The sequence below is a fragment of the Oncorhynchus mykiss genome, chromosome 3 (assembly GCF_057628025.1).
Source record: "Oncorhynchus mykiss isolate SJ-2025 chromosome 3, ASM5762802v1, whole genome shotgun sequence".
Classification (NCBI taxonomy): Eukaryota; Metazoa; Chordata; class Actinopteri; order Salmoniformes; family Salmonidae; genus Oncorhynchus; species Oncorhynchus mykiss.
In genome coordinates this window covers 89,359,557-89,381,240 of record NC_143024.1, presented here as the reverse complement: position 1 = coordinate 89,381,240, position 21,684 = coordinate 89,359,557, and the positions used below count along the sequence as shown (strand labels likewise).

Below are 21,684 nucleotides of genomic sequence, written 5' to 3'. Positions count from 1 at the left end.
GATGCAGACACAGGAGGCAGATGGTTGGAGTTTTACCATGTTTATCAATCCAAAGGGGTAGGCAAGAGAATGGTCGTGGACAGGCAAAAAGGTCAAAAACAGATTTTCTCCTATAGGTACCGAAGGGCAGGCAGAATCAAGGTCAGGGCAGGCAGAGTCAAGGTCAGGGCAGGCAGGATGATCAGGCAGGCAGGAAAGTAGTCCAGAGTCAGGCAGGGGTCAGAACCGGGAAGACTATAAAAAGAGAATAGAAAAGGAGAACAGGAAAAACACCCTGGTTGACTTGACTAAACATACAAGACGAACTGGTACAGAGAGACAGGAAACACAGGGATAAATACACTGGTACAGAGAGACAGGAAACACAGGGATAAATACACTGGTACAGAGAGACAGGAAACACAGGGATAAATACACTGGTACAGAGAGACAGGAAACACAGGGATAAATACACTGGTACAGAGAGACAGGAAACACAGGGATAAATACACTGGTACAGAGAGACAGGAAACACAGGGATAAATACACTGGCACAGAGAGACAGGAAACACAGGGATAAATACACTGGTACAGAGAGACAGGAAACACAGGGATAAATACACTGGTACAGAGAGACAGGAAACACAGGGATAAATACACTGGTACAGAGAGACAGGAAATCAAATCAAATCAAATCAAATTTATTTTATATAGCCCTTCGTACATCAGCTGATATCTCAAAGTGCTGTACAGAAATCCAGCCTAAAACCCCAAACAGCAAGCAATGCAGGTGTAGAAACACAGGGATAAATACACTGGTACAGAGAGACAGGAAACACAGGGATAAATACACTGGTACAGAGAGACAGGAAACACAGGGATAAATACACTGGGGAAAACAAGCGACACCTGGAGGGGGTGGAGACAATCACAGGAACAGGTGAAAAAGATCAGGGCGTGACACAGACAGTTCGTTCGTCGGCTGCGAAGCCTCCTGTTGCTGTTGGTCGTCTCTTGAGATTTGGGGTTGAGACTCTTGTCGCCGGGGAAGTGTTGATGCTTTGCGTATCCATTGGAGCTTTTAACCTTTGGAAAGTCAGTGACAAAAAAATGTAAAACTGAATTTGTTCTTCAACTCAATATGGGTCATTTTATTATGTCATTTACCATTCACCATTTAAAATGCAGACTAGACGGGTAAATCTACCTTTACGTCAGGTGGGAGATTTTCAACGGTCTACCTGTACACTGGGACCAAGTGGTATGCTGCAGTCTCTGCACCTTTTTCAGTGTCAAGCACAGTAGAAAATCAAAAAAAAAATATGACATCTTAGTTAACAAATCTCTGCATAATGTCTATCATTCATCGCAAAATAACTTTCTAATTTAGCCTGGCAGTGGATGGTGTGTTGGACATTGGAAATTACATTTTGGATTTGCTGGTCGGAATCTTATTAAACATCTGTTAAATAATGACATTATTTCTATACCAACCTATTGAATTTCACATTAGAATCGCATAGCTTTGATGTGAATATTTTGGGCATGTAACTCAGGCCTGGTGCTGGTGACTGTCTCATTAGAGATGCTTGAATATTTATTTATGTAATAATGGGCTTACCTGTAGGGCAAAACATCTCAGGATAGATCCATGTCAAGGCCCTGCTGCCCTCCCTCTGAGACATTCTATTCAAATCAGCTATGTGATTGGACTACACATCATACGGCCTTTTAAGTGCTGCACAGGAGAACACAAGGAGGGAGGCAGTTTGAAGTATCGTGTCATGGCAGGACCTTGAAGTGAATATTAGAGCTAGAAAGCCTCCTGCCATATCTCCAGCTATTGTAATTGTAAAGGTTTGGGTTCTACAACTAGGGGTTTTGACTATGTGTAGTTGATAGCTGGCAAGTTAGATGTGTTTACTCTATGTATTATGCATAACCTTGAATATCCTTGTAACTGTAAAAAAAAAAAATAATAATAATTGTGTGTCAATGGAAAGGTGGAGGAGGGGTCCATGGAAATCAATTACAATAATAATCTGGAAAGGTTCCCAAACTGGGAGTGAGTAGAAATGACGAGGCGTTGGAGATTCATGACATTCATACGGTGAAGTTGTCCTTAATTCTCTTTGAAGTAGTCCAACTGAGAGTTGGCATGTGTAGCAAAGTTGTGAGTGTAAATACCCCCCATCTCTGTGACTCCTGATTCAGGGAATTACAGGAATTCAGTTGTCTGGAGGAAAGAAGCATTATATTAAATCTCAAATCAAAGCATTCCAGAGGTCAAAACACTCAACAAGGAGTCACTGATGTTTGACCTGGTACCTTGAGCTTTACTAAACAGCACATAATGTTATAACTGAACGTATTACTAACTTTATGCAAAAGTATAGACCCCCTTATGTTCTAGATACTCAAGGACATGTCAATAATCCAGTAGTCGATTGGGCTTAACAGAAACTAATTCATTTTGAAATTGAATTACATTTTAATGCCAATTGATAAGCCTGTGGACATAATGTAGGAGTAATGGCCTGATGAGGTGTATTTCGCCCAGTCAGGAAGACTAAATAATGCCAGTGAAGTTTGACAAGAAGTCTCTGACCTGGGTAGCTACTGACCGACCCCTGAAGAACAGCAGCTTCCTCAGCACCAAGATCCTGGACCTCTGTGGAGACCTGCCCATCTTCTGGCTCCAACCCACATATCATAAAGGTCCCTCTCTCATGGCTCCTGCTATTCACATGGCTCAGTGATAGAATAAGAACCAGCACAAAGTTAGGAGATGTACTGTAGAACAGGAGTTTGTTGTTCTAGAATGTGATAAAGATATAGTTGTTATATAACGAGATTATAGATTGTGATAGAGATATTCATTTATCTGAGATTATAGATTGTGATATAGATATTCATGTAACTGAGATTATAGATTATGATATAGATGTTCAGGTAACTGAGATTATAGATTTTGATATAGACATTCAGGTAACTGAGATTATAGATTGTGATGGAGATATCCATGTAACTGAGATTATAGAGATTCTGGAGCGGCGACTGAAACTGCGTTTTACACCACCATCAACAAAATACCAAATTATGTAATTTCTTATCAACAAATGATGTCGCATCCCTCCAATAGAGTTCTAGACACTTGTAGAATCTATGGCAGGGTGCATTGAAGCTGTTCTGGTGGCCCAATGCCCTATTAAGAAACGTTATGTTGGTGTTTCCGTTTTTATAGAATGAGATGTGATAGAATGTAAACTAGTTTCCTGTAGTTGTTATAGAATGAGATGTGATAGAGATGTGACGGGAGTGTTGTAGAACAGGGAATCCTCATTTACAGTAGAACTGTCCTGATTATCCACCTAATAGTAAACACAGACCAGTCAGTGAGCTGTAAACATTATTTACATGCTTTTACCATTCCAATGTGTGTTTCAAAAGTTAGTGAGACACCCTGAACACACTCGAGGTATTTGGAGACTTAAACAAAAGCCCCCTACTGTCTTACATTTTAAAAATAATAATGATCTTGAAATATGCAAGGAATTCTTGATATCATTGTAACTAATTCAATTATTCAGCACGACTGAGCGAGACTGAGTGTATGTAGAATTGTGCTCGGAGGACATGTGTGGGTTCTAGTGGTTGTTGACCCAATACCCATGCCTCCTGTGGCTGCCTGGAACAGATGGAGAGAGGAGAACGAGAGACACACAGAGAGCCAAGCGTCAGTTTGATATGAAGGAGTTTGAGGCAGCTGCTGAGGAGAAGAACACAGTAAGTCATGCAGAGAATAGCACCTCCACGGAGGAGGAGGGGGAGGAGGGGTAGGGGGAGGAGGGGGAGGGGGAGGAGGAGGAGGGAGTGAGGAGGAGGGGGAGGAGGAGGAGGAGGAGGAGGAGGGGGAGGAGGAGGAGGGAGTGAGGAGGAGGGGGAGGAGGAGGAGGGGGAGCAGGCGGAGGAGGAGGGGGAGGAGGAGGGAGTGAGGAGGAGGGGGAGGAGGAGGAGGGGGAGCAGGAGGAGGAGGAGGGGGAGGGGGAGGAGGGGGAGGAGGAGGAGGAGGAGGAGGAGGGGGAAGAGGAGGAGGGGGAGGGGGAGGAGGAGAGGGAGGAGGAGGAGGAGGAGGGGGGGATGAGGAGGAGGGAGGAGGAGGAGGGGGAGGAGGAGGAGTCTGTGGGCTCATAAGCCACTGGCTCCACCTACAACCCAGAAAACCCTACCATGTAATAGTGAGAATATTGTATACTTTAAAGAGGAGTTGTTTTCTTCAAGCTTTGATTTGATTACCCCCCCTGGTTTTCTTTGTAAGACATAGTACTTCACTGAATGGTGAGTTTGGATGTCTGTGTGCTACAGTAAGTGATCTGTGCAAACCCACATTCAATGATCACACAATTTGTTGTAATTGGGTGTGTAGGTGTTAGATTGACAGCAGTAATCTAAAGTCACAAGCAGTAGGTGATAACAGACACCCCATGTTCTTAGCCATGTGTTTCACAAACTGAAGTGAAAATCATTACCCCCTTAGCCACTGCACGTTGAATAAGGCACATTAGAACCGTGGGCTATGATTCAACTCGTTAGAGCTGTGGACTATGATTCAGCTTGTTAGAACTGTGGGCTATGATTCAACTCGTTAGAGCTGTGGACTATAATTCAACTCGTTAGAAACTGTGGGCTATGATTCAGCTCGTTAGAAACCGTGGGCTATGATTCAGCTCGTTTGAAACCGTGGGCTATGATTCAGCTCGTTAGAACTGTGGGCTATGATTCAGCTCGTTAGAAACCGTGGGCTATGATTCAGCTCGTTAGAACTGTGGGCTATGATTCAGCTCGTTAGAAACCGTGGGATATGATTCAACTCATTAGAACCGTGGGCTATGATTCAACTCATTAGAACCGTGGACTATGATTCAACTCATTAGAAACCTTGGGCTATGATTCAGCTCGTTAGAACCGTGGGCTATGATTCAACTCATTAGAACCGTGGGCTATGATTCAGCTCGTTAGAACCGTGGGCTATGATTCAACTCATTAGAAACCTTGGGCTATGATTCAGCTCGTTAGAAACCGTGGGCTATGATTCAGCTCGTTAGAACCGTGGGCTATGATTCAGCTCGTTAGAACCGTGGGCTATGATTCAGCTCGTTAGAAACCGTGGGCTATGATTCAGCTCGTTAGAAACCGTGGGCTATGATTCAGCTCGTTAGAACCGTGGGCTATGATTCAGCTCGTTAGAAACCGTGGGCTATGATTCAGCTCGTTAGAAACCGTGGGCTATGATTCAGCTCGTTAGAACTGTGGGCTATGATTCAGCTCGTTAGAACTGTGGGCTATGATTCAGCTCGTTAGAAACCGTGGGATATGATTCAACTCATTAGAACCGTGGGCTATGATTCAACTCATTAGAACCGTGGGCTATGATTCAGCTCGTTAGAACCGTGGGCTATGATTCAACTCATTAGAACCGTGGGCTATGATTCAGCTCGTTAGAACCGTGGGCTATGATTCAGCTCGTTAGAACCGTGGGCTATGATTCAGCTCGTTAGAAACCGTGGGCTATGATTCAGCTCGTTAGAAACCGTGGGCTATGCCTAAAAGAGGATTGTTGGAAAACTGAAAGGAAACGAGGTGCTGTATATCAAGTTCACGTGAAAACATTGAGCAGAAACATAAATAATTTACCTATCACTCCACAGCGCGAACAGGGGTGAGATGAGGGTGCCATGACCTTTGACCCCATGCTAGACCACCAGGGGATTTTCTGCTCAGAGTGTCGACACAGCTACATCCACTGCCAGAGGATATGAGAACCCTTGGGCTACAACTACAGAGGCTGCCAGGTATCTTACCGAGATATTCTGCCTTGCCGCTGGTGGGTGGCGTGCATATTAGGGGTTGTGTCAGTAGTACACGCCCACTTTCTCAAGCCTAATTCACCAACGGTCTTAAAGGTCATGTTCTGTAAGCAACAATGTCATTTATATGCAGATATTTATTGTATAACTTTGTATTTGGTTGTGAATACCGGATAGAGGCAGGTGAGTTATGTTTGTTAGGATGAAACAGGAACTACAGCTCATGATTTAATAAGAAAAACACCAGTTAAGACAAATTTCCACCTGGACCCTTGAGGCGATGTTTAACATATACAGCACGTATACCTTCTCAGCAGGCAATACTTCTCAGCCGGCAATACTTCTCTGCAGGCAATACTGTACTTCTCTGCCGGCAATACTTCTCTGCAGGCAATACTGTACTTCTCTGCTGGCAATACTTCTCTGCAGGAAATACTTCTCTGCAGGCAATACTTCTCTGCCGGCAATACTTCTCTGCAGGCAATACTTCTCTGCCGGCAATACTTCTCTGCAGGCAATACTTCTCTGCAGGCAATACTTCTCAGCCGGCACTACTTCTCTGCAGGCAATAATTGAAACCCCCCCCCCCCCATAAAAACAAATGTAGCACAGCAGTTTGCAGCTTTTGATTTAGAAATAAACATACCTTGTTTCTTTCTTCCCCTTTCAACATATCTTTTCAGTAAACAAAGCCTACCAATACTTTTTATTTGCACAACGCTGTATTTTATGGAATGTATGGAAATGAATACAGTGATCTGTATAAATTCTTAATGAAGATAATGTACAGTTTCTATGACTGATACGGTTATGCTGTAATGTTACCCCTGGTACTTAGTACAGTACATAGTGATTTTCATGTCGATCTATCCATTCAATGTCTGTTCTGTTTCCTCAGCAGTACGGGGCCCTGCAGTTAAAACTGATGTGACAGCAATGGTTACCACAATTCCCATCACAATTCAGCACCAGGTTGAAGGCAATGTAATTTGTGCACGTTGACATCTTCGTTGATGTGAACTAATGTGAAATGGGTGTCAGGGCAACCACGAGGACATTTGAGTAAAAATGACATTTCAGTAGAAACAACAGGAGAAAGGCATGGAGGGAGGTTAAGCAACCACATAACGTGATCACAACGTCCGGCCAGAACATTTCCCCACCGCAACCAAGATTGGAATACATCTTAAATGTTTCCCCATCTGGAAATTAAAGGAAATCAGATCAGCCTATCCTTCCTAGATAATTGAAAAGGAACACACTGAGATCGAGTCGATGTCACACGGGACGATCCCTGCCTGTCAAATTGCAACAGATGTGAAATTCCATCAGATATGTCTGTAAAGCGCCCATTGAAAGCATGTAGCAGTGTAAATACGAAAACAAAGAGATGCTTGTCTTGGTGCAGAGGTCTTTCCTGTTTTTTTTTCCTTCTTTTTTTCAGGGGGGGGCCGAGGTGCTTATCACATCTGCAGTGCCCCTGCGCCTCCGTAGGCTATACAATATTAATCCCCCTCCCACGTCTGCAGATGCACTTAAAGGAAGGTGACATGCATGACATATCCAGGACCTCCTGATGGCTCGTGTTCTGGAGTGCAACCTCTAAGAGAGGCCCCAAGTACCCTGAAGTGATGTAAATTTGCAGAGGGAGTCCAATTTCCATCACTGTGCTGTCACTGCCAAGGTCATTAAACTAAATCAACCCGCCGTGTGTCACATAGCTCCCATTTTAAAGTCCCTCAATAATGGAGCTATACTTGTACTGCAGATTGCAGAACACTATTGAATCTCTGACCTGACAGCACCAAGGAGCAAGACTAGCCTCGGCTATTTCATCTCTTGGAAATCACAGCCAGAAAAGTGCGTGTGAATATGAGGTTACCATAAAATAATAAATTGATCATTTTGACACTGTTGGATGTCAGAATGATATGAACTTTAGTAAAAGACTCTGTCAGACCGACTCTATATGGAACTTACGTCATTGAAGGTCAATTAAGAAGATCCTGTACACTGAAGGCTGCTACTGGCAACCTTGCACAGTGTGGATATATCATTGTTAATGAAACGACACGAGGGAAAACATTCTGACTCCATAGACAGCCAGAGAAGAAGACAGGAAATACTACCACAAGAAAAAAATTTTAAAAAGCATTTATCCTGAGAGAAATCCATTGCCCAGAACAACAGAAGTTATGGTATCCTCGGGCCGCATTCTAAGAAATGAGTTTTCTTTCACCCCCTTAGAAGAGAAATGTACTGCTCTAGAGGAGAAAGAGATGAATGTGTTGGAGGAGCAGCAGCCCCAGTTTGAGACAGTGGGGCCTTTTTGGTTGTTGTCTCCCCTCTGGAGCCATGCTTACCCAGGGAGCCCTTCAGGCCAGGGAACAAACAGGCCTCTGTGAACACTGACCCACTGTGCCCAGCAGCCAGACAGCAAACCTCCCCTCCCATGTTAATGGAAACCATAGACACAGAGTCCACCGCTGCCCAGGGACGAAGGGTGCCAGGCTTTTCTTGCATCCACCTGCACTTTGGTTATCGCCCATCAAAACAAGGACAGGCTGACAGCAAACCCAAAATGTCTCTTTGTTTTTCATTCGTTCACAGGTATTCACATACACCTATATACTGTACCTCAATGTAGTATAATGTAGACACTTTAGCCTAGTAACAATTTTATTTGATACATGTGGTCTTAATTATCAAGCTTCTCCACTTTCGGGGAATTATCAGTGAATATATTTTGGTTTATCTGTTGGACATGGCTTCCTACCTTTCGATGAAATTACGTTGAACCAACGTGAAATAGACGTTGAACTGACGTCTGTGCCCAGTGGGTTGTTGTCGCGTCTAACACATTAGTAGCGCAAGCCACTCTGGCAGGCATTCACTGCATTTGATTGCATGCTTGCCATTACATCCAGACGTGAACAGAATAAACGGTAGTGACAGTCCGTTTTGCACCTAACCCAGTACACAGAAAACCTTTTACATCTGCTCATTATGTTTACCCACGAGAGAGCACTGAAATGCTTTCATTGTTAGTGGCATTTTCAGAAAAGAGCCCTAACACAACTTAATTTTTTTGCCATGGCAACATCAGCATCTAGACGTTACTTTTATTTTGTCTGGTATGGTGAGAATGAGCCTGGTTTTGGTACATGGATTAAAAGCTTTTTAATCCCACGGTTGAGTGACCACTAGCAGCTCTGCCTAGTGATCTGGCTCTCCCTGCTGTTTACAGGTCTCTCTGAAGTTTTCCTGCATTAGGCTGTAGTGGCAGCCTTCCCTCTCACTGTTTTAGCATGCAAGGCCCAAATGCCTATTAATTAAATGCCTGCTGGTTCTGTACAAGAAGTCTTGCCTTGTTAATTCCAGTCCATTCAAACTGTATATTTCTTATCAAGATCTGCTCGCATCCAACAAAAAACAAACACAATTTAATGAAAATGTTGCCATGCTCCTAGGTGCCAGCCTCTCTCTGTCAAATCAAATTGTATTTGTCACATGTGCCAAATACAACAGGTGTAGCCCTTGCCGTAAAATGCTTACTTACAAGCCTTTAACCAACAATGCAGTTCAAGAAATAGAGTTAAGAAAATATTTAAAACTAAATAATCTGAAGTAAAAAAGTTAATAATTGAGGCTATATACAGGGGGTAACAGTACCGAGTGTATGTGCGGAGATACAGGTTAGTCAAGGTAATTGAGGTAATTTGTACATGTAGGTAGGGGTAAAGTGACTATGCATAGATAATAAACAGGTTAGTTGAGGTAATTGAGGTAATATGTACATGTAGGTAGGGGTAAAGTGACTATGCATAGATAATAAACAGGTTAGTTGAGGTAATTGAGGTAATATGTACATGTAGGTAGGGGTGAAGTGACTATGCATAGATAATAAACAGGTTAGTTGAGGTAATTGAGGTAATATGTACATGTAGGTAGGGGTAAAGGGAGATAATAAACAACCTCTATGTTTATTGAATGAGGTTGCATCTATAGTGTACTTGTTTTACTTTAATGTCTACACCTGTGTGTAGGTGGAGTGTAGGTGTAATCCGATTATTATAGAGGACTGTATGATTGTTTTTTGTTGGGGACAACAAGAGAGATGTTAAGTCTGGTGAGAGTTTCTGATTACAGAGGTGTGTTTTCTTTATTTTACAGAGAGTGAGGGTATCACGTTTGAGGTAAGACCCAGATGCAGACAACGTTGAATTAACCACAGTTTAGTCATCCAACAGGGACAGGCAAAAGACAGGTCAAGGACAGGCAGGGGTAAATAATCCAGACAGGTGGGGCAAAGGTACCGGACGACAGGCAGGCTCAGGGTCAGTGTAGGCAGGGGTCAATAATACAGATACGTGGGGCAAAGGTATAGGACGGCAGGCTCAGAATCAGGGCAGGCTGAAAAGGTCAAAACCGGGAAAACTAGAGAACAGGAACAATAACGAGACATGAACAGAGGGAAAACCACTGGTAGGCTTGATGAAACAAAACAAACTGGCAACAGACAAAACAGAGAACACAGGTATAAATACACAGAGGATAATGGAGAAGATGGGTGACACCTGGAGGGGGGTGGAGACAATCACAATACAGGTGAAGCAGATCAGGGTGTGACAGAGGGATTGTATAGACTTGATATGAGAAAGGTTTACCACCCCTAAGGACGGACACTTCCTGCTTCCTGTTCCCCTAATGGACTTCCTGCTTCCTGTCCCCCTACTGGACTTGTACCTTGTTAGTACAAAAACACCACCCCCCAACCCCGGCCCATGTTGACTCCAATTCTTTCCGCAGTTGTGTCAAGTTGGCTGGATGTCCCTTGGGTGGTGGACCATTCTTGATACACACGGGAAACTGTTGAATGTGAAAAATCCTGCAGCGTTGCAGTTCTTGACACAAACCGGTGCGCCTGGCATCTACTACCATACCCTGTTCAAAGACACTTAATAAATATTTTGTCTTGTCCATTCACCCTCTGAATGGCACACATACACAATCCATGTCTCAATTGTCTCAGGGCTTAAACATCCTTCTTTAACCTGTCTCATCCCCTTCATTTACACTAATTGAAGTGACTTTAACAAGTGACATCAATAACAGATCATAGCTTTCTCCTGGATTCACCTGGTCAGTCTATGCCAGTCTAACGTTTTGTACACTCAGTGGATATTATACAATGGGGTTGTTTCTCAAGCTTTCCCAATGTGTTTGCAGAAACCTTTCCACTGGTTTTGTACTCATGTTCTAAACGCACTTTAGCAGAGCAATAGATATCTCAAGGTACAAATCAAGACTTCACATGTCAAACTGTGAAGCTAGAAGGAAGTTTATTCACACAAATATCAAGAGGCTTACAACATGAAAGCTCAAGTTGTCCAAAGTGTTGCTGGGAGTACTGACAAAGTTTATGAAGAAGAAAGTGAATGTGTTTTTAATCCTGTGCAGCACGTGCAACAATGAGAGGCTGAGTGCTTAGATATGCCACCCCTGGGGCAGGTGCTATACTTAAGTCTTACAACAGCCTCATTATCGCCTTCCACTCACATCAGGTCCTAGCAGCAGTTTGTCACAGACAGACTCCTCTCTGCCTGCCAGTAGGCATCAGACCAATACTCCTGCAACACTACTGTACATAATTACCATATGGACAGCATTTTGAGCCAGACTGAAGACTAAAAAGCCCTCCAGTCAGATTCCCTAGATAACAAAATGAATATTTTATCTAATTTCCATCTAATTTGCACCAAATTATTATACAGAAGTGAAATTTGTAATTAATTTATAGAACAGATCAAACACAGGTTCATACTTTGATTTTTTGGGGGGGGAGCTGTTATTTTGATGCTTTTAATCTCCTCTGCGTTTCACAGCATCTCTATATATAATCAAGCACTATTATAAAACATGCTGCAAATGAATAGCTGTCAGCACACATAGAATGCTTGTCTGGGTTGTGAAAGCAGTTCCATGGAGATGTCCCCTTTACCTGCCACCCAACTGATTAATTAATTTCACACTGTTAATTAAATCCACAGTCTGGGGAGTCTCGGCGCCACCCTGGGAAACCATATCTGGGTCTTGTGTGCACAGATATTACTTAGGGAAGGTCTGAGACAACTGCTCTCTCTGTCTCTCTCAGAAGTTGACACTGACGTCACCGTCTCTGAGGACGAAAGACCATGATGTGTCTCAATGTCATCTGCCAGTCATGGCAACACACTGCAGGGAACAGGACAGGACCACACCATTTTACTGTGACAGGACAAGGTCCAACAATAATTGACAACAAGAGAATATGAGAGAAAAGTGGGAATCTGATGCAAAATACAACATTAACCAATTTATTTTCAAAATAACCCCTAGATGATTATAAAACATACTGTATATAGAAAGAAAAACCCTTTCACACCGTGCATTGTCCAAGTATAGCCGGTTATTTTAAATGTCTAAGTATAACTGGTTATTTTAAATGCCTAAGTATAACTGGTTATTTTAGATGTCTAAGTATAGCCAGTTATTTTAGATGTCTAAGTATAGCCGGTTATTTTAGATGTCTAAGTATAGCCAGTTATTTTAGATGTCTAAGTATAGCCAGTTATTTTAGATGTCTAAGTATAGCCAGTTATTTTAGATGTCCAAGTATAGCGGGGTATTTTAGATGTCTAAGTATAGCCGGTTATTTTAGATGTCCAAGTATAGCGGGGTATTTTAGATGTCTAAGTATAGCCGGTTATTTTAGATGTCTAAGTATAGCCAGTTATTTTAGATGTCTAAGTATAGCCGGTTATTTTAGATGTCTAAGTATAGCCGGTTATTTTAGATGTCCAAGTATAGCCAGTTATTTTAAATGTCTAAGTATAACTGGTTATTTTAAATGCCTAAGTATAACTGGTTATTTTAGATGTCTAAGTATAGCCAGTTATTTTAGATGTCTAAGTATAGCCAGTTATTTTAGATGTCCAAGTATAGCGGGGTATTTTAGATGTCTAAGTATAGCCGGTTATTTTAGATGTCTAAGTATAGCCAGTTATTTTAGATGTCTAAGTATAGCCGGTTATTTTAGATGTCTAAGTATAGCCGGTTATTTTAGATGTCCAAGTATAGCCGGTTATTTTAGATGTCTAAGTATAGCCGGTTATTTTAGATGTCTAAGTATAGCCGATTATTTTAGATGTCTAAGTATAGCCGGTTATTTTATATGTCTAAGTATAGCCACTTATTTTAGATGTCTAAGTATAGCCGGTTATTTTAGATGTCCAAGTATAGCCGGTTATTTTAGATGTCTAAGTATAGCCGGTTATTTTAGATGTCTAAGTATAGCCGGTTATTTTAGATGTCTAAGTATAGCCAGTTATTTCAGATGTCCAAGTATAGCCAATTATTTTAGATGTCTAAGTATAGCCGGTTATTTTAGATGTCTAAGTATAGCCGGGTATTTTAAATGTATAACTATAGCCAGTTATTTTAGATGTCTAAGTATAGCCGGTTATTTTAAATGTCTAAGTATAGCCAGTTATTTTAGATGTCTAAGTATAGCCGGTTATTTTAAATGTCTAAGTATAGCCAGTTATTTTAGATGTCTAAGTATAACTGGTTATTTTAGATGTCTAAGTATAACTGGTTATTTTAGATGTCTAAGTATAACTGGTTATTTTAGATGTCCAAGTATAACTGGTTATTTTAGATGTCCAAGTATAGCCAATTATTTTAGATGTCTAATTATAGGCAGTTATTTTAGATGTCTAAGTATAGCCAGTTATTTCAGATGTCCAAGTATAGGCAGTTATTTTAGATGTCTAAGTATAGCCAGTTATTTTAGATGTCCAAGTATAGCCAATTATTTTAGATGTCTAAGTATAGGCAGTTATTTTAGATGTCTAAGTATAGGCAGTTATTTTAGATGTCTAAGTATAGCCAGTTATTTTAGATGTCCAAGTATAGCCAATTATTTTAGATGTCTAAGTATAGCCAGTTATTTCAGATGTCCAAGTATAGCCAATTATTTTAGATGTCCAAGTATAACTGGTTATTTTATATGTTTTGTGTGATATTCAAATCAGATCAGTTGCAGATCGTCTCCGAGATCAAAACAACTCATTGGTTCTGTTCTAAAGGAGTTTTCCATGACCCCGGTGTCTGGGCACCCGCATCACCATGTGTTCCAGGCTGCCAAAGCACTACAGCAGCTCCAACGTGACAACAGAAGATGCAGTGCAGGAGTCTAACACAGCAGATATCAAAGCAGTGTGGTTTGGAAGGTACGCTTCCCCCCCCTCTTCCCTTTATTCACTACTAGGAACATACAGTATGCTAATCATGAATGTAATGCATAGATTGAATAGGATGTTCAAATGAGCCTGTAATTGCATAATGATGATATCATTTAGGAGATTTTGAACATTTTTATTTTACCTTTATTTAAGTCAGATAAGAACAAATTCTTATTTTCAATGACAGCCTAGGAACAGTTCTTCCATCCAATACCTTATCAATCTAGTGAACTATTTTAGGGAGGAATTATAATCCACCCTGTAACGTATAGAAGGAAGCCTTCTAGAGAGAGAAGCTGACTTTCAACCTGTTATGAAAAGAACGACAGATTTGTACCTTGTCAGCTCGGGGGTTTGAACTTGCGACCTTCCGGTTAATAGTCCAACACTCTAACCACTAGGCTACCCTTCCTCCTTTGCCTCATACTGATGTTTGGTGAGAATTGATCTGTTTTCCATTTCAACGGGGATTTTGTAAGTCCCTGCGTTGAGATTGATTCAGTTCAGTCCGTCAGTGGTTGATGTGTGGAAAACGAGACGAGAGGCAAAGGAGGAAACTATGTTGTGTTCTGACACTCACGAAGAAGAAAAAAACGGTGATTACAAACCCGCACGTAACGTATAAATAGGAATGTATTTGACGTTTACATTCATTAAAGATCTAAAGAACGAAAAACAAGAAACTGAATGGGACCATAAGAGTGACTTCTAGCAGTTTCTGACATAAATCAAATGTATTATCCATTATTTGATTCATGGATGCTGTTTTATATGTCTGGGTATAAATCATCATATCGCCCAAAAAATAAAGGAAAATGCAATTAATTGACATCCTTATAAATAATTCCCATACTGTACATCCAGTCAGGTAGAGTTACAGTACAGAAACTATCGTACAAAGCATTATTATATTCCATTAAAATGATCTGGCCCTGACAAAGAATTACGATATTTTCATAACAGGTTGAAAGTCAGCTTCTCTCTCTAGAAGGCTTCCTTCTATACGTTACAGGGTGGATTATAATTCCTCCCTAAAATAGTTCACTAGATTGATAAGGTATTGGATGGAAGAAATACTTCCTATCTGTGCTTGCCTTGTCCTGTGACAGGACCCATCAGGTGCTCAGCTCTTCCCTCACCCCTCCTTCTGACCCCATTCTGTCATCTCCGTTTCCTTATTTTCCACTCGCAGGTCTTTTATAAAAGTGTCTCCGTTCATTACACATCTAACAATGCATTACAAATAGGCCACCATCAATCAGTCGTTCAGCGGTGAAGGCAGAATCCACTGGTGTCTCCGAAGCGATAGGTTTAGGAACTAAAGGTGCAAGATGTGAGAGGACGGCTTTCTCTCAGAGAGACGGAAATATACATTTGTGTCCTAATAATTTGTCATGCCCTCTCTGACACAGTTTTGATAATGAATAGGAGAACTAATTTGGTTATAAGCTTTTTCAAAATTCTCATTAAATTTCTTCTTAAAAAAACAACAACTAAGCAGTATTTCTATGTAATTGGGTAATCTCTTTACAGGTGGTAAGAGCGTGTAATGCTGGATATGTGTCAAGACTAAGTGCCTTGAGGCAGAGTTTTCCAGGTAAACATGTTACCGGCCAGGGCACATAAACTTACAGTGTGTATGATATAGGTGAAACATGACGCACGTAGATGAGTGAGTCAAGGCCCGAGGGAACGGAGTCAGAACTGTCTGACTCTCTTTGTCTGAGTGTGTCACATCATAAGCAGATGTTCTACTGATAACAAGCTCACAACAGACAATGCCACAGGATTTGTTGCTAAGCAACTCTATACCACTAATGACGGTACATTACATTGTCTGAGTCTACAGAACCAATAAAGACATTGAGGAAAAGCCCAAAACTTGAGGTTATGTATAGACCCTCACACTGAAATTACATTAATTAAATATTCATAACATTAAATAAGCCATCTTTGAAATCATTACAGAGAAACATCCATAGACTCACTAAAACTGAGCAAAAAAAGAAATACATCTATGTATATGTCATAGTAATATATTGTTTAAACAGTCAAGTGTCCTCTTACTCAAGTGGAGGTGGGCTTATTAGCTCTAATGTCACTGTGCATAGAGGCCTGGTCCTGCTTATTTGACTTCAAGATAGACTGTACCTCTTCAAGCATCAATAGTTCAGGATGTATGCACCAACAACATAGGCGTTTCTAAGGGACAGACAAAAAGACAATGAGTTAGAGAAGTCCAAAGGACAATACATCATTTTCAAATACAGTCAAACACAAAACTATCAATGAATATGTTGAGGACAGGCGTAACATAGTTGGCCAGAGATTTTGGTTCTGGGCTGTCAGATTACTATCAATATGCTCAGATATCCAAGTTTTACGTTGCATTCTAGCACCGTAAATGCTCTTAGATTAAAATGCAAACTAGCAGCACTGTGAATGCCCTTAGATTAAACCTTAGCTATGAGTGTTGCTGATTCAGCTATGACCTGTCTGGTGTCTAGTTCAGCTCTGGTTACTGTTTTCAAAGGACTGCATTTTTTTTTACCCACCTCAAGTCATTGCCCTTACAAGTTTAACTGTTAAAAGTCAACGAGTCAGAAATGACATATAGTCCATACAGCACGTGTCATATCGTCAGACTTCATCCTTTACCCAGCTCGATTCTCGCGTGTGTAAGAACTGATATAATAAACAATGAGGAAGATTATATTAAATCTTACCTTGAAACATGTTTTGAATCGTTTGCTGACCATGTACAGAGCGATGGGGTTGATGCAGGAGTTCAGCGATGCCATATTAATGCCAATATAGTCCAGGACAAGAAACACACTGAAAAGGATGAGAGGATCAGGTCAGTAACACATAGCACAATTGAGAACAGCAGTGGCAGTTTAATTTATCCTTTCTTACCTCAGTAGCTGACACCTTTTAGAATCCTTCTCATCATAAATGGTGAGTTTTAAGATTCTGCTCAGGTACAGTGGTAACCAACAGAGAGCAAACACAAGCACTAAGCAAAACACCGTCTTGGCCACTTCTCGTCTCTGGGTGAAAACAGATAAGGAGATTTATCTTAGACATTTTGATGACAGCATAAAAAAATAACGGCATTACAGCGCTAGAACTACAATGTCTATACTGCACCATGGGTCTCCGTGTCCGGTCCAGGAAAGCTACTGGGATGTGGAGGCTTTTATTCCACCCCAGCACTAACCCATTTGTTTAAATTAATCAACATATCGTTGTCTTCGGGCTGGAGCATGATTAGTTGAATCAGCCTGTTTTACTGCTGGTCTGGAGTAGAAGGCTGTACATGTAATACCTCTCTAGTACCAGAGCTGAAATCACCTGAACGGTGTAGTTCCCCAGGGTATTCTCATTCTTCCTCAACATTTTCCGGGCCATCAGGGTGTAGAAGACAGCCGTGCAAGCCAGCGGCACGCAGAAGTAGAAACCGAAGAGCCACCAGTCTTTTGCTGATTTATAAAACTTATGGAAAAATCTAGTGTTTAGTATTGTGATTTCCGGTTTTATATACATACTGGAATGTGATGATAAGCACACCCCACTGGCTGCATTATATCATCAATCTGTCGTTTTCATTTATTATCTAAAGAAAACCAAATGAAACACATTATTGACCTTTTATTTTTTCCATATTACTGCATGTTGTCAGGACTGACATTACCTGCATGAACTGATTGGTCTGTATGGGGTGAAGCAGACATATTGTCAGATGCTGCCCTTTATACTCCATCGTTATCATATCAAAGCCGACAACTTCAGGCACAGCCAGGAGTGTTGATATCACCCATATCACAGTTATTTCCACTACTGTCCACGTTGAAACCCCAATGCCTTTGATTCGATTCCAGGATGCAACAGCTCGATACCTAGAAAATCAACAGGGAAATTATGTGGCTGGGGAGCGTTTTGTTCATAACAATAAAACAAAAATCATATTGCAATGAAAGGGAATTTCAGGGCCTACGTCAAATAAATATATTTGTTGAAATGGAGACATCAGCCAACTCTAACCATGTTACCCTTCTTATAACCTTTTGTATTCTATTCTCTGGTTTTGCCTTGTAAAATCTAAGTAATACAGTCATGTCCAACTATCTTGAAACAGAAATGTGAACTGAAGGTGTAATCCTCTCACCTGTCATACCTCTCACCTGTCATACCTCTCACCTGTCATACCTCTCACCTGTCATACCTCTCACCTGTCATACCTGTCACCTGTCATACCTCTCACCTGTCACACCTGTCATACCTCTCACCTGTCATACCTGTCATACCTCTCACCTGTCATACCTGTCATACCTCTCACCTGTCATACCTGTCATACCTCTCACCTGTCACACCTGTCATACCTCTCACCTGTCACACCTGTCATACCTCCCACCTGTCACACCTGTCATACCTCTCACCTGCCATACCTGTCATACCTCTCACCTGTCATACCTGTCATACCTCTCACCTGTCATACCTGTCATACCTCTCACCTGTCATACCTGTCATACCTCTCACCTGTCACACCTGTCATACCTCTCACCTGTCACACCTGTCATACCTCCCACCTGTCACACCTGTCATACCTCTCACCTGCCATACCTGTCATACCTCTCACCTGTCATACCTGTCATACCTCTCACCTGTCATACCTCTCACCTGTCATACCTGTCATACCTGTCATACCTCTCACCTGTCATACCTGTCACCTGTCATACCTGTCATACCTCTCATCTGTCATACCTGTCATTCCTGTCATACCTCTCACCTGTCATACCTCTCACCTGTCATACCTGTCACCTGTCATACCTGTCATACCTCTCATCTGTCATACCTGTCATTCCTGTCATACCTCTCACCTGTCATACCTCTCACCTGTCATACCTGTCATACCTCTCACCTGTCAATGCTCAAGGCACATAAACTCAACACTGTAATTCCAACAGAGGTTTTCTGGATGAAAGGGATTAGTTTACAGAGCGCCAAACCAAACGGCCAGTCCTCAGCCATGAGCTGCAAAAATAACAAGTCAATATTATATTACAAATAAATTTGTACTCAAAAATACAAATCCGATTTGATAGATCAGGATAGACAGATCACTGCACCCCACATTGCTAATAACTCACCCTGTAAGCATTGACTGGAATATCTATCACAATATGCAGCAGGTCTCCCAAAGCAAGGTTGGCAATGAGAATGTTAGGTCCACTTCTCATACATTTGTTTTCATATATGATTCTCAAGAGTACTGAATTTCCAACTATTCCAACGATGAATACAAGAGTAGACACCACAGTACTGATGTATTTGAAAGTGTCTCTGATTCCAGTCGACACTAAGCACATGGGATGGGGTCGGGGGCTTCGTCCTGCTGTTTTGAATAAGGGAACAGAACCATTGGATTTGTGGTCCTCTGTAAGCTCTGCAGCATCTGAAGAGGCAGTGGCAAAGAGTTGAATAGTAGGAGCTGGTTGTGGAGTCTGATCACTGGTCGCTGCACTGATTAAAACCATTCCATTGGTAAGCAGCAGAGAGAGAACAAGAGCTACAATTTCCATTGAAGATGATTTCCTCAAAAGGCCCTGCAATTTACCCCCGGGAAGTAGTCTGCAAATGAGAATGGAAATCATTACTGGACACATTACAGCCTGGAGTGATACCAAAAAAAAAATGAATCAAGGTGGTATAAAGTCTATTGATTACAAGAAGCATTGATGATTGTCTGTGAAATTGTAGATAACGTTGAAAAATGTCAGTTTACCTACTGTACACGCCAATCGATCCAGCATCAACTTTTTCCTCCACAATGCAGTTGCAATTGTAGTCTACTACACACAGTCTGTGTCTTAGCTAAGGCAGATTAAGGTTTTTATAGACTGAGATTTTATTGGCATGGTTAGTCATCAATCTGTCACCACATTACTGCTCTTGGTGCATCATTCTGGGATGACAGGGCTTCACTGAAGTCTTGTCCTCAGCAGATGACTCTATACCTGTTCTGACTCTGAGCTCTGTTCTCAATCCAATGGTTGTCTTACCATTGTACATATAAATACAAAAAACAGCAATGATTAAAAGACTTTCAGGGACACTTCCGACCCAGTAATTGTATCTGTGACAAATGTGAATCCTATTATGATCTTTGACATTGAAACAAGTGTCTATCTTGAGAGGATAGGGACTTATATAATTATGAATTTTAATACTAGACATAATATGGACCTGAACCTTCTTATGATAGGATAAAAGGCAGCCGCTATGGTCAGGGAGTTGCCAACCATGGTTTACCAGTGCTGTGATAAGATATTGAGGAAAAATAATTTATTAGGAGAATTTATCTGCACTGTCTTTTATCTAGCTAGCCAGCCTGTTTTAGAAGGATGATTCCATTAATTGTTCAAATTAACTGCCAACATTCCATTCAAATAATGCAGTCAATCCACAGCCATACACTACAAAATGTTTTACATTTATGGTCTTTGTACATATATTTTAGAGTCTATTTATTCAGAAAAATGGCATTTATAATTATATGACAATATGACAACTTTTATTTTCCTGCAAAAGTAAAATCGGGATTAAGCCTCTACTAACATTTTCACCCCATTCTGGAATTTTTAGGGTTTATGACATAGCCCCTCTAATAATTTAACAGGATGTCTATGCTTAGATCTAAAGGGCATCACCGAGTTCTACATTTTATATGATGTAATAATAAAATGCACACGAAGCTGTTGCCATGCCACGTCATTCAATTGATGCCTCGAATATTTATACATGATTTCATTAGTATTTGTCATTGATCAGGGGCTATTTCTTTTCGTGTGGGTGCCACTTACCCCATAAAACCCTGTCAGTATGAGTGGGGTGCCGCCCACAGATGCTGGTGTTGCGCAATAATTCAAGATTCTGGACAACACGACTGACCTTTCCGCCCCTCGGTTCTTAGCGGAAAACGTGCAAAACACAGTGGGCCAGTTAACCTGTGACAATCAGAAAGACCCCGTTGCAACTCTTGTGACGGACAGGTATCCAAGTTTTATCTGACAACATTTACATTTGCCCACGGATGGCGTCGGATGACATTTGGAAAGTCTGTGAATTGGGTGAGTAAGGGGTGAGTAGACTAGCTCACTGATGAGATAGCATGTTCACTCCCTTCTCGTTGTATTGTCATTGAATAACGTTACATTTAGAAGCAGATAGCCTACTTAATGTTTCCTTCGCTGTGCAATGCTAGGTGAGAAAACAAAGAGCCATGCCAGGACTACATTGAGCACAGATGAAAAAGTTATAATGTAAGACTTTTTAGTATTATTTCAGGTTCAATTAAAGATTTTTAGAGAGATATGTAGCCAATGTGCGTGCTGGTAGGGTTTGGCCCAGGTAGCCTGTTGGGGGACAGTGGAACTGGATACAAGTGATTGAAACCAACCACGCTTCAGCCATTCGCCTTCATTAAGTTCATATGCTGATGCTAAAATGAAGGAGGATTTTAGATAATATTTTCGTGGCCCAGGTAGTAATTA

At 41.3% G+C, this 21,684-nt stretch overlaps 1 protein-coding gene and 1 pseudogene across 1 annotated transcript; one reads left to right on the top strand and one right to left on the bottom strand.

Annotated features, from left to right (window-relative positions):
* The first annotated feature begins 1,973 nt into the window (after positions 1–1,973).
* Positions 1,974–15,671, top strand: LOC118944720 (leukocyte cell-derived chemotaxin 1-like; annotated as a pseudogene).
* Positions 15,672–16,089: 418 nt separating this feature from the next.
* On the bottom strand, positions 16,090–19,713 carry LOC110504844 (endothelin receptor type B-like). The gene is made up of 7 exons (XM_036965224.2): positions 19,282–19,713; positions 19,053–19,165; positions 17,826–18,030; positions 17,486–17,626; positions 17,048–17,181; positions 16,858–16,966; positions 16,090–16,333 (listed from the first exon to the last, which is right to left on the bottom strand). Exons 1-7 carry the CDS (start codon positions 19,711–19,713, stop codon positions 16,199–16,201), a joined length of 1,269 nt encoding a protein of 422 aa, XP_036821119.2. The 3' UTR covers positions 16,090–16,198.
* Positions 19,714–21,684: the final 1,971 nt, after the last annotated feature.

What these genes read in the sequence shown, in the direction of transcription:
- LOC110504844 (XM_036965224.2), bottom strand. Translation starts at nt 19,713, where the DNA reads ATGGAAATTGTAGCTCTTGTTCTCTCTCTGCTGCTTACCAATGGAATG. An exon ending in TGTGCCTTGAGCATTGACAG is followed by an intron (nt 18,031 to 19,052) that starts GTGAGAGGTATG and finishes TTGATTTTCTAG; the next exon opens with GTATCGAGCTGTTGCATCCT. An exon ending in AGACCAATCAGTTCATGCAG is followed by an intron (nt 17,627 to 17,825) that starts GTAATGTCAGTC and finishes TTTTTCCATAAG; the next exon opens with TTTTATAAATCAGCAAAAGA.